The following is a 13,595-nucleotide window of genomic DNA, read 5'->3' as shown; positions in this document are numbered from 1 at the left end:
AAAACAAATTTCAATAAAATTGTATTTCTTCGTATTAAAATTAATATTAATATGTACACTTTCATTCCAACTGCTCTTCTTGCTCACAAACTTTTAAATGTGATGCTGTCATAATTTGTTTTTAGCCAGTCGTATATTTCATCAACGTTGTCATCAAACCACTTCAGATTTTTTTCCGCTGATTTGATTGCAGATTTAACAGCATCTTCAAACTCTGAATTTATGTTTGTGTTAGCATTTTTTAGCTGTAATCAAATAATAAATATTTGTGAAGTAGGGTATAAAAAATTGGTTTCGTATCCTATAAATATTTAATTTTTACCATATCCAATTGCTTCGTCGTTGTGATATAACCAGCGACATTTTTGATGAGACCACTGACATCTTCCCAATTTCCATAACTAAAAATTTTATACAATATTGGTGTTAAATTGTACATCATCGATTTCAGTATTATTATACCAATTTTACTTACTACTTCTTCAATTTTTCAGGATTTTGAAGGATATATTTCAACGTGGTCTGCATACCAATTTGACTAGACGAGTATATCGATGAAAAAGTTGTTCCTATATCCTGTCTTCGAATAGGTGAATCTTTTTCAATAGCATAATCTAAATATCTTCAATAAAAAAATTAAAATATTAATAATTTTCATTACAATAGATTATTATCTATTGAAATACTGTTGGTAGTGTGTTACCTTGTTAAAACAGATTCTTCTCTCGAACAACCAAGCCCTCTGAGAATTGTAAGGTAATCTGTAGCCAAGTTGGCAGCCTTGAACTTCTGCCACAAAATATTCCAATCGCTGTCTGATCCATGTTCGATAGCAGTACAATAAACAGCTCCTGCTATGTTGGGAGTAATTCTAAAAATAATAAAAGAATGATTTGAATGAAACATTAAATAAAATGAAGTTTTTTTATATTAACTTTAAAGTATTTGTGGTTTGCATAAGATAAAAATCGTAAATTTAATATAAATTTTGAAGAAATTACCTTGAGAAATCACTTGAGAAATATGATTTAGCGTTTTTAATGCAGTCTTCTTGTCCATATTTACAAGCCAATTTGAGAACAATTTCTCTCGTTAGTTGATCCAAGTGAGAGTCCTTACTCATATTTTCTTCGAAGCCTAACTTTTTATAAGCTTTATCAAGAATATTCAAAATATGCTTTGAATAAAGCTTTTTCACGTCTTCTCTTGCTTCTATTCTACGTCCAAGATAATCTGAGGCTGAATTCATCGCTTTTAGCGGGTAAAGCATTGTTTCTTGAGACAAATACTTGCTAATGTCCAAAGCGATCTCGTATTTTATATAACCAGCTCGAGCCAAATTGAAAGAATCGTCAATCAACTGAGCTCGCGAGACTTCTTCGATTTGTTGGTAATTTGGACTATTAAGTACCCGAATCAAAGCCCTCCAATTGGCGTCATCGTAATTGACGCGATAAAATCCGACTTGTTGAACATTCAAAACATACCATTTATCAGTTGGGAATACATAAAGATTTTCGACGGTGCCATGCAGCCAAGTGTAAGGCAATGTATGACTGAAGTTTGCATTACTCTCGGACATGTAAGTAATGGGTATCCAGTACAAAGTTTTATTTTTAATTCCATTTTCGGGTTGTGATATGTAGAATCTCTCCTAATTAAAAGAAAATTTTTTCATGATTTTAAACAACTCAATTATTTCTAATTTATTTTAATATATAATGTACCTGTGAGATTTCGATAGTAGAACCATAGCGCTTGGTGTTAACAACTGGGTAACCAGATTGGGACGTCCAACTGTCTATGACAGTTGAAGAATTAACCTTCAAACCACCGGGTATTTTGATCTTTTCGGCTGCAATTTTATTCTCTATTACATTGTATAAATCCTGAGGATGTACATTTTTGTACTTGTGCTTCTCGAGATAGAGTCTCAAAGCTAAACGGAAAACTTTTGGTCCAAAACTATGATCTATCATTCTTAAAATGCTGGAACCTTTAGCATAAGCAATGCTGTCGAATCCATCTTGAAGCTCTCTCGGAGTTAAAACTTTGTTATTCATCGGATGAGATGTACCGCTGGCATCAGCTGCAAGCGCCGAATGCAAGTTGTTTACGACAAACTGTTTCATCAACTTCCACGTTGGTTGATTCTGTTAAAAAATTTAATTAAGAGATTAAAAATTAGGTACGCATGAATTTATTTTCAAATCGAATTACCGCATCACTAGTGACATAAGACAGATACTCAGCAAAAGCTTCATTGAGCCATGTGTAATCCCACCAATCGCATGTGACCAAATTTCCAAACCACATATGTACTAACTCATGAGCAACGGTTGTTTCGACATATCTTTTGTAAGTCGCTGAGATTTTAGATAAGTCGTAGGTAAGTCCGTATTCTCTGAAAGGGAATTTTTTTCATGTTCGATTGATATATCAACAAAAAATGTATTCTTTATGCATTTTACATACCTATAAGTTACTAGTCCCCAGTTCTCCATGGCACCCATATCAAAATCCGGTACTGCTACGAAGTTCATCTCGGGAAATGTGTAGTTGATCTGTAAAAATTTTTCGAGATATGTCAAAGCATTGTGTCCAATGCGCACCGATTCCTTCATGTAATCCTTCAATTGATTCCGGGACCATATGTTAACTCTTGATTGTATATCGGTAGTTTTAACAAAATCAGAAACTACAAAAGCAACTAAATACGTCGACATTTGGTTTACAGTGGTTTCATACTCGTCCCAACTTCGACCTTCCACACTTTATAATAGAAATAACAGTTACTAATTTTTTTAAGCTTCAACGAGATAAATTTCTATTCGTAGTATCGAATAATACTCACTCGGGTGTTGTTTTCGGGTTTGATCCCATGTTACTCAATGTGCTCAGATTATTAGGTCTTGATATTCTTATTTTGAATGTTGCTTTGAATGATGGTTCATCGAAACATGGAAAAGCTCTTCTAGCGTAAGATGGTTCAAATTGGGTGCTCAATAACCATCTATGAGTATAGAGTAACATTTAAAATTATATTCATATATATTTATGATTTGATATAATAGACAAATTATTACTCATTTCGTACTTTTTTTCTCCTTTTTCATTAATGTAATGGCTTCTATAAAATCCTTTCATATCATCGCGTAGATTGCCTTTGTAGGATATATTCAACCAAATGAGCCCCTTAGCATGAAGTTCCTCAGCAAAATATATTCTCAAGTATTGATTAGTTGAATCATATTTGTGTGCAACCTTTACTTCATTATAATATACTTGGATGTTATCCATGTCAGCTGCGTTCAATGTTATCGTATATGTGTCTTCCTGCACGAGAATGTTGATTTTCACGGATCCATTAAAAGTAAATGTCTCAAAATCTGGTTTTAAGCTGATGTCGTAATGTTTCGGAATGGCAACCGCAGGTAATCTATATGGATTCCTTGTAAACAATTTTGTATCAATCGACATAGCTATTTTCATTGCATTTTCATTGAACCAGTCCAGTTCGAATTTAGCTCGGTTCTCGCTCGATTGCAGCGTTTTTTTAATGCTTTCCATCCGTTTTAGATTATCTTTTGTAAACTTTTTAAACTGAAAATAACGATTCATAATAAATGTTATTAAAAATTACTATGAAACAATATGAAAGATTATTATTAAAAAGAGTTAAGAAATGTACCTTGTCAACGAGTTCTTGAGTCGACAGTCTTTTTGAAATTGTACTTATAGTACTTTTGGCAACGCTATAATCACCGAGACTGACAAGAAAATGTCGAAATTAATATTACTTATAATGAGAAATATACTGTTATTGATAAAAAAAATTGTATCTACTTACTATCTATACATATCTTCATAACTTTTATTGATGAAATCTAATGCTGCATTCACCCCCACTGGACCACCATCAATGACATTATTAAAAACTTTTTGAACATCTTGTAATCTTATTTCCGAATCAGGTGTAATAGCTAGTTCCATAAGCCTATAATAAAAATTGATTTTACTGACTGACATGGCAATTTTTTTTTAAATTGATTTCTTACTTGTTTAATAGATCAGGTTTACTGGAACATGCAAGAGCTGTTATAAGCGTCGATTTTTCAGTTGCGTAAATAGAATCAGTAAACTTTTTATATAAATAATTCCAATTTCGTTCATCACCATGTCTAGCTATAGCTGAATAAACAAACAGCTGTTGATTAGGTGGAACAATTGGAATAACTTGTTTTCGCTCCTCTTCGAATAATTTTTTGGCTTCATTGATGCATTTTTCATAACCGAAGGCGCAAAGTGTTTCGAGCACGACTTTTCGAAGTAAAATATCAGTATGTTTATCATCTTTTTTATCAAAAAATCCTAATCTTTTAAAACTCGGCTCTAAAAGGTTGATGACGTAGTCTTTGTATGCCTGCTCGACAAAACCCCGACCGACAAAACGTTTGGTCAGATAATTTAAATTAGTCAAAGCAGCTTTCCAAGGCACATAGTCAGTCTCATTAACGAGGTAATCCGTAGCTGACAAAACGATATCATAGCCAATTTCACCAGCTCGGGCGAGGTTGAAAAGATCATCGATTAGATTGGCTCGATTTATTGGGTGGATACGTTCCCGACTTTCCGAGTGCAAATCGGAAATGATGAGACGCCACATTGCCTCATCGTAATTTACGCGATAGTAACCTGTTATGTAAAGTTACACGATCAGTATATTTTACAAAATTATGTTTAAAACCATTGACTTACCTGCTTGTTGGAGATTTAATATGATCCAATCGTTAATATTAGCATTGCGAACTTCGAGGGTTGCCGTTTTATCCTTTAGCCAAAAGACATCACGGAAATCAGAAAAATCGGCAACAGTTCTGGTTGTGTACGTAATCGGTATATTCCAAATCGATTTTGAATTGCTATTATTCGGAGGTCTGGTATAAAACCTCTTCTGTGTTAAAGTCATCGAGCCATTTTTAAAACTGGCATGCACAACGGGGAATCCGGGTTGTTTTGTCCACGAATTCATAACTTCGATAACATCGAATTTTGTCAATGATTTACCGCCTCCTATTTGTTTTTGGAATGGTATAAAAAGTGCAGTAGGGGTGCCAAACGAGTATTGCCTATAATAAGAGGAAAAAAATTTTTTCACGTGAAATTAAAAAATATTTCAAGCATTTTTATCATACCTATTTTTCAGATATTCTTGAAGAGCGCCGTAAAAAGCTGTTGGTCCAGTTAATTTTTCTAACATCCTGATTAAACTCGCAGCTTTTGCATATGAAATTTTATCAAAAATTCCTTTAATTTCGCTTGGAGTGTAAACTTTGGCAGAAACTGGATGAGTGCCGTTCGTACCATCTGTGGAAAATGATGTTTGTAGATGATCGACAACGAACTGACCTTCCAAATTCCAATTCTCCGCATCCTAATATAGATAATGATAATGATCAATTTTTTCCATTCATCAACATATTTACTTCAATTGATTTAATTTACTAACTTTATAGTACATGTGATTCTGGAAATATCGAGCGAAACCTTCGCTTAGCCACACGTAATCCCACCAAAGAGGACTAACAAGATTACCGAACCATTGATGAGTGATTTCATGAACGATGACGTTGTGAATAGACTGCTTCGCTGTGATACTCGACATTTTTTCCGCGTCATATAGTAAATTAGTCTCACGGAAAGTCATGAGACCCCAATTTTCCATGGCACCGGAAGAAAAATCTGGCAGAGCAAACATGTCGAGCTTTGGAAGCGTATAAGTGAAATTGAGTTTTTCTTCGAACGACATTACAATTGGACGCATGACTTGGAGCGCATATTCCAATTGCTTGTACACATTAGGATTGGCATATGCGCTGAGAGTTGGACTAGACTGTTCATCCGCTGATTTTTTTTGGAAATCGCTAACTACGATAGCAACTAGGTACGTCGACATCGGCGGTGTCTTTTCAAATACCCACAAGTTACTGAAAATGTTATCATTATTTTTTTAATCTTCATAAAATATTACAATATTCATATAATAAAAAAGTGATGTAATTTACCCTGTTTTTGATATGCGGTTCATATTACTAACGGCAGTATAGGTACTGTCAGGAACCATTACGCTTATATTAAAGGTGGCCTTCAAAGCAGGCTCGTCAAAACATGGAAACACTCTCCGGGCTCCTGTTGGCTCCAAATGCGTAGCAGCTAACCACCTTGAAAAATGTACACAATACATTTCCGAAAAAATTAAAAAAGGTGCTGTGGTACTTACCTAGTTTTGCCAGATATCTTGTATGAACTTCTATAGAAACCTCGCATTTCGGTATTCAAATATCCAACAAAAGTGGCATCTATTTTCAATATTGTTCCATTCCTTACTGGATACTTGAGATATATCTTCACAAAATCATGAGTATCATCTGGTACTAAACTTTTAATTAAAATTTCTTTATTGCCCTCTTCATAAATGTTAAAATTCAGATCACGAAGTTGATTTACGTGAAGAACTATTTTCTCAGTACTTTTGGTTACATTGGCTATTATTTCGACTTTACCGTTAAAAGTAAAATCATTGGGATCTTTGATAAAAGGCTCAAGTTCAATATTGTAATGAATTGGAAGAATATTTTTTGGCAAACGATACAAAACATTATAATTTTCAGGAGCAACAAGTTTTGATATACCTGCGTAAGCTCTTTCAAACCATTTTCGTTCGTCTTCAACGATTTTTAACGATTTATTCAAAGATTTTACATTATCTTTCAGTTCTCCAGGATTCTCTATCATTTCTTTCAATTTTCTATGAATATTTTCAGTTTGATAACTCTTCACTGCTCCATTAATGAGGCTTACAATTTCTTCGTAATTTTTATAGCTAAAAATTACATGAATTCCATAAAATCACTTTTCGTTTATTTTTATGTTAGCTTAGAAGCAAATACTTACTATTTGTGTAACTCAGTGATATGATTTTTGACAAAATCTAGAATATATTCAGCATTGTCGGGGCTTGAAGAATGGGCGCCACTAAAAACATAACTTATGTCTTGCTTACGAATGCCACTGTTTGAGAATCCTGATAGTGCATTGAGAAAATGTCTAAAAATAAATATAATTTAGTTTTCAGATTAATCAGAAAGTACTAGAAATTTTAAAAACTTACTTTTCCAGTAGTTTTTTATCTTTCGTACATCCTAGTGCATTTAAAATTACTATTTGCTCAGCAGCTACATTAGAATTGTCATATGCGAGTCTCAAGAACTCCCAGTCTTCTTCATTACCATATTTCATAGCTGTACAATAAACGACTCCTCTCTGATTTTTCGGGACACTGGAGTCATTTGAGTTATAACAATTTTTTAAATAAAATATGAAATAAAATTAGTTTAATTCATTATAACTTACGAATATTTTCCTTGTTTACTATTCTTCCAAGAGTAAAAGTGATTCAAAGAGTCCAAAATGCAATCTGAATGCCCGAGATTACAAAGCCTACTATTTATTTCTTGACGAAGTAAAATTGTTGATTGTTTATCATCAGGTTTATCATTGAAAGTTAAATTTTTGTACGCTTTAGAAAGTAATGCTTGCACATGATTCTGTAAATGAAAAGTTTATGCAAAGAAAATCATTAAAGACACATTTAATACTGCACAGTATTATTACTTACGCGGAAAAATTCTCCAATTGTAGAGTCATTAATAAGTTTTTTTGACAAATAATCAATACCATTGAACGCAGCTTTGAAGGGTAGATAACTAGTTTCCCTTTTCAAATATTTTAGTCCTTCAAATACTAAGTCATACGATACTTTCTTGACTCTTGCAAAATTCATCAAGTCATCGATTATGGCGGCTCGATTTTCAACGCTAATTTTTTCGAAATCTTTGCTATTCAAGATGCTTAAAATTTTTTTCCATGAAGCTTCATCATACAAAACTCGATAATAACCTAATGATCAAATTTAATATTAGATTTATTGTACATAATAAAGTATGTAAAAGTGCATACCAACTGATTGAACATTAAAAATAATCCATTCGTTTCCAAATGTATTTTTAACACTTTTCTTCTTCTCGCTCAACCAGAAAACTGGTTTTGTAGATTGCCTCTCGGTGACGTTGTTCCAGCCTGAAGAGGCAACTGTTATAGGCACCCACCATTTAAAATCGTCGCTGACTTCGTTTTGATCTTGCAATAAAAATCGATTCTGCTCTAAAGTTATGGTATCTTGCTTTATCATGACCGATATATAAGGAAAACCGGATTGTTCAGTCCAGGTCTTCATTATAGACGAGACATTAACGGGTAATTTTTCGGCCTTATGTTTTATTAGACTTTTCTCTATAGCTTCCCATAAATCATCGGGAGAGGCATTGGCGTATTTTCTGATATAAAAATAGTATGATTATTAATATAATCTCAAGCAATTAAATTCTAATAATTACCTTTCATTCAGATAAATTCGCAGCGCGTCGTCGAAAATATTAGAGCCAAAGGTATGTCGCATCATCCTGATAATGCTTGCGCCTTTGTTGTACGTTATCGAACCTCCTGTCGTACCGATTTGCTCTTGCGTCGTAATATTGCGTCTAGTCAATGGACTGGAATCAACAAGACTGTCAACTGCCAAAGCTGTTTGATGCTGCTGCACGACAAATTGTTTCTCCATTTCCCACATAGGTTGTAACTGTAATAAAAAATTTTTAAAAATAATCAATCCGTTCGTGGCTCTCGATGAACATTGTATACTCAGGGATATCGAATACATACCGCGTGAGTTCCCATGTACTCGTAGTAACGAGCAAATCCTTCGCTCAGCCACAAATAATTCCACCATTCAGGCGTGACGAGGTTACCGAACCACTGATGGGCCATCTCGTGAACGATGACCGAGGCCACCCTTTGCATTGCGGCGTTCGATGAATGATTTTCATCGTACAGTACGGCTGTCTCGCGATACGTGATCAAGCCCCAATTTTCCATGGCACCGGCGGAAAAATCCGGCACAGCAACCATATCCATCTTCGAGAGTGAGTAGGAAATATTTAAGTGCTTAGAAAAATAATCTTGCGATGCCTGACCGATTTTAAGTGCATATTTGCTTTGGTCGACGGCGTCTCTACGAGACCAAACTGCAAATTTTTCATCTTTCACGGCTTCAAAGTCAGCTACTATGAAGGCCACCAAGTACGTTGACATTTCAACGCTCTGTTCAAATTTGCAGATTTTTTTTCTAAAATAATACAATGATGCAATGATTAAAAATTATTTATCAAAAATATGACACTGCTTGGAACTTGAATACCTTGTATAAATTTGAGGCATATTACTCAAGCATATATAATTGTCACCCGGCGGTTTAATTGTCACTGAAAAATTTGCCTTTAAAGCAGGTTCATCAAAGCAAGGAAAAGCGTGCCTGGCGTGTGTACTTTCAAACTGAGTAGCAGCCAAATATCTTTATGGAAAAAAATTAAAAATTATGAAAAAACTAAATAATATTAAAGATTCAAATCGAGCTTACCTCTCTTTATTGCTTTCTTTATAAGAGCTTTTGTAAAAACCAATCATATCATCACGTAATTTGCCTTGGAAATTCAACGTAAAAACAAGTGGAATCGACTTTTTTAATTCACTATCCAATAAAATTGTATATGTTTCGGCTTTGTCATTGATCTTTTCATCTTTTTTTTTAATCGAACTGTTAATTTTCACATCTGTTATATTTAAATACTTTCCTTTGTGAAGTGAAATTTTATTTGTTTTCTCTTTGACATCAGCATGTATTTCGACGGAACCTTTAAAGGTGTCCGCAATAAAATCAATTTCATCATAATTTATAAAGTATTTTCTCGGTATGATAGATTTTGGCAGTCGATAATCATTTTCAAACTCGAAATTTTCAATTGAAAAAGCGCCATTGTGCGTAAAAAGCACCAGGAGGATGAGAAGTGTAGACTTGCTCGTAAAAACGTTCATGATTCGAACCCTACGAAATTGAGTTGTTCACATCCATTTATTCTTGATTTTGTATGAAATGTATTGAAAAAATATACAACTTACCTCGTTTCAACTACGAAATTTTAATATATTTCTTTTGAACGAATATTACCGCATCGTTGGAGCTAAAAAAACGTTTTTTCAACCTATGCACAGCGCGCACAATGTAGCACTTCCAATGCTATGTCGAATAAAAAATCTCCTCGCCGCGACTCTCAAACAGGGAGAGCGAGAGATGCGAGCTTGTTCGCGTGGCGATTACCAACTGAAAAGTCCTTTGCACCGTGCCTTGGATATAAATGTCTCATTCGTCGAAGCGTTAAGTTGCTATTCCCACGAGCTGCTCGGCCGCTCGCACTGCTCATAACAATGAATCGTATACACACACTGTCGATCTATTTAATATCTCCGGGATAATCATGTTTTTTACTCGTGATATTTTATCGTTCAAAATGATAGAAATCTTGAGGGATCTTAGTTATCAGTTAATATCTTAGAATACTGAATCGGAAAAATCAATTGTAATGCAGAATTTGCGCTTCTATTTAAGAAACTCACGTTTATGGGCGTGTGCATGATACAATATAATACAACATAGATACAATATAAAATGCGTCTTAATAATTACTAAAATGAAATCTTTTAATATAACGAAGTGAATAATATTTCATGAGTAACTATTAAATCATTTTTGAAAAATAATCGAGTCAACGACTTAATTTTTTCGTAAATATTGACTGATAGTATCAAAGAAATTATCTATAAAAATCAAAACATAAAGAAATGATACAATTGAAAGTGCAAAATAATAATACGATAGAAAGCAATGAGGTAAATTTGAAATTATTTATAAGTATGATAACATAATAATACATTTCAAATAATGGCAATTGTTTAATTGAAAAATTGTTAATTAAATTTAACTCTATATGAATTGTAGAATTCAGACGGTTCGTGAGAAAAAGTCTCAAATTGGCTTCTTTTAAGTAAACATCCAAAACTCGTTTCTCCTGTTAGCAATCAAAGTCTGTAAGTATTTTGCATATAAATTGCTCGGTACAATAATAACATTTCACTATTATAAGATGAAACAGTTTCGCTGCAGAATAGTAAGAATTCAAATTTTAATAAGGATCATATTAATGTCATTCATTTTAGGAATCAATACAAGAAATTTATTTTCATAAATATTTTAACAACTTTTCTACATATTTGCACCGTTTGAAATTGTAAAAATATAAAATTTCCATTAATTAATTTCACAATTTTACATATTATTTTTATTGAATATAACTCGCTTAATGATTTCTCATTAATACTTCATAGATAAATGCTTATACATGCATTGAACTATGTGAATAATTTTTTGCTCCTATAATTAGTTATTTTCACTACGTACTACATACAAGACCATGACCTAGAGCCTTTGAGGTCAAATCTTCCATAAAACTTAATATATTAAAAATAATTGAGTTTATCTAAAGTTTCTTTTATAATATTTTTTTATATTTTTGACATCATTTATTTAACGATTTTATTCTATGAAATTTAAAAATATCATAATTTTAGTTCAACGACGATTGGGAACGAGTAGTTGCTTTAATCTAAACTGGTGATTGTTTAATTTACGTAAAGTTATTTTACTTGAGTAGTGACGTATTTTACGTGAGCACTATAATGTAAACTTTGATATAAACGCTTTCTGGTGCTTCATGATTTAAGATTAGCTTTGTAAAATCCACCAAAGATATTAGCTCCTGCTTCATTGACATCCTCAAAGCCACATTTACTCATGGCACTTTTACAGCGCTCGTACCATTGCGCGACGTTGTCGTATCGACCTATGTCAAAGCCCACAGCCTGAAATTTAAATAATTTTAGTGGGTCATTTAAATTTATTGGCAGGCAAGAGAGTTTACCTTGGCCGTGCAAACTGAGCTGACGATGGCAAAGTCGGCAACAGTCAGATCGTTTCCAACAAGAAAATCCGAGTCTTGAAGATATATATCAAGTACACTGAAGGATCGCTCCAAGGGTTCCAAGAGTTGTTCCGGTGGTTGATCAGCCAAACCAAGCAGCACCGGTCCCTGGGTACAAAAAGATAAATCGTCAACGCAACTTCGCAGACGTATTTAATTAAAAAGATACACGCTACGTAGAATTGACAAAATTAGAAGATGCAATTAAATCTTTGGGCGACTTTTTTGTGGCACTTGGATGCTTCGCTAAAATACACAAAGAGGCAAAACAAGAACTCACGTAGTAGGAGCCAATATTGTGAAACAAAGTCCCCATATCAAAGTAAAGTCTTTGTTCGACTAAGCCTCGTTTTTCGGGATCTTTCGGGTATAGTGAATCATTTTTGGCATATTTCATCACTAGATAAACCATAATAGAACGACTGTAAAAATTGAAAATGTCAAAAATATGGATTTTACATTCAGCAAAAGTATTTCAAAATTATACCTTTCCCACAAAACGAAGCCATTGTCTTCGATGGTTGGAATCGTATGTTGGGGATTAAGCTGTAAAAATAAAATTAATTTTAGTATCAGCTTAGATTTTAATCGAAAGTTCAATGTATCGTACTTTTTTGAACGAGGGTTTGAATTGATCTCCCTTTAAAACATTGACAGTTTTTACATTGAAGTGAACTCCAATATATCTACCGAGCATCATAACAGCTCGGCAAGGCGGACTCGGTGGGAAAAAATAAATATCGATCGTCATTTTTTTCTAAAAACAAAAATATAAAATTATGTGCACGAGTTTTCTTAATCTCCAGACATCATTTAAAATTCCAACTCTTTTAAGTCTAGTAAAACATCGTAAACCACGTTATCAATCATGAAATTGGCTGTATATCTCGTCGTAATTTCTACTAATCAGAAGTAAATCAAAACCAAAATGATTACGAATCAAAATATTTTGCTTTTTTTGATATAATCAATAAAAATACGCTTGGAAAAGATGACTAATCAAAATATTAAACTCCTCATTTATTTTTGTGATTTCCGACGATGCAAAGAGATAGTGTCTAGCTGAAATCGATGAATAATGCTTAAAGCAGGATACCTCGCAAAGAACAGTTGACTCGTAGCCGAATGCAACACGAATTACAAGTGGCTGTGCACACACGAGTATACGGATTCTTATTCGTACGAGGAGGTCGGATCGATGCCAGGACGATACTGGTTAAAGCCGGTACTCGATCTACTTCAGTTTTGCCTTTGTACTCTAGAGAGAGAGAGAGAGAGAGAGAGAGATTTGCGAAAGAAGGCTTTCATCAAATTTCGCGTATGTAGTCTCTCTAAGACTCGCTTCCTCGCGAGCGCGCACAATGGAACAACTGTTGCAACTGTGCATGCCTGCAAAGACCATGTAGAGCGCGCGTTATACCTATATTAGGTGCGCTTACATGCCTGACCTCTGGGTCGCCATGGTGACACCGGCAAACAATGGCCTATGTTTGTGACCTCGAAAGTGTCATATTTGTCACATATCATATGTGCATACGTATTCGTGCCAAATGCCATTTTTCTTTTCTAATAAGGACTTTCAAGCTCACGGCTATCTGCGTGGCA

The 13,595-nt window shown here is 33.9% G+C and overlaps 2 protein-coding genes across 2 annotated transcripts; both read right to left on the bottom strand.

The window, feature by feature from the left end:
• Window positions 1-25: 25 nt before the first annotated feature.
• Window positions 26-10,310, bottom strand: LOC106648135 (putative aminopeptidase-2). Its single transcript, XM_023458664.1, has 28 exons — window positions 10,075-10,310; window positions 9,536-10,000; window positions 9,317-9,469; window positions 8,782-9,244; window positions 8,457-8,698; window positions 8,020-8,396; window positions 7,679-7,959; window positions 7,414-7,607; window positions 7,172-7,339; window positions 6,955-7,107; window positions 6,281-6,883; window positions 6,066-6,221; window positions 5,510-5,987; window positions 5,196-5,434; window positions 4,759-5,129; window positions 4,059-4,695; window positions 3,851-3,997; window positions 3,692-3,770; window positions 3,098-3,603; window positions 2,855-3,013; window positions 2,476-2,772; window positions 2,221-2,404; window positions 1,728-2,153; window positions 1,002-1,654; window positions 704-871; window positions 476-622; window positions 323-401; window positions 26-245 (listed from the first exon to the last, which is right to left on the bottom strand). The coding sequence occupies exons 2-28, from the start codon at window positions 9,988-9,990 to the stop codon at window positions 84-86; spliced, it is 7,977 nt and encodes a 2,658-aa protein (XP_023314432.1). The 5' UTR covers window positions 9,991-10,000; window positions 10,075-10,310; the 3' UTR covers window positions 26-83.
• Window positions 10,311-11,163: 853 nt separating this feature from the next.
• LOC106648186 (glutathione S-transferase 1-1-like) lies at window positions 11,164-13,344 on the bottom strand. Its single transcript, XM_014364877.2, has 6 exons — window positions 13,087-13,344; window positions 12,601-12,747; window positions 12,478-12,536; window positions 12,271-12,412; window positions 11,931-12,098; window positions 11,164-11,871 (listed from the first exon to the last, which is right to left on the bottom strand). The coding sequence occupies exons 2-6, from the start codon at window positions 12,739-12,741 to the stop codon at window positions 11,722-11,724; spliced, it is 660 nt and encodes a 219-aa protein (XP_014220363.1). The 5' UTR covers window positions 12,742-12,747; window positions 13,087-13,344; the 3' UTR covers window positions 11,164-11,721.
• Window positions 13,345-13,595: the final 251 nt, after the last annotated feature.

Source organism: Trichogramma pretiosum, unplaced genomic scaffold (assembly GCF_000599845.2).
Source record: "Trichogramma pretiosum strain Unisexual culture from Peru unplaced genomic scaffold, Tpre_2.0 scaffold24, whole genome shotgun sequence".
Lineage (NCBI taxonomy): Eukaryota > Metazoa > Arthropoda > Insecta > Hymenoptera > Trichogrammatidae > Trichogramma > Trichogramma pretiosum.
This window is presented reverse-complemented; position numbering and strand designations above follow the sequence as displayed.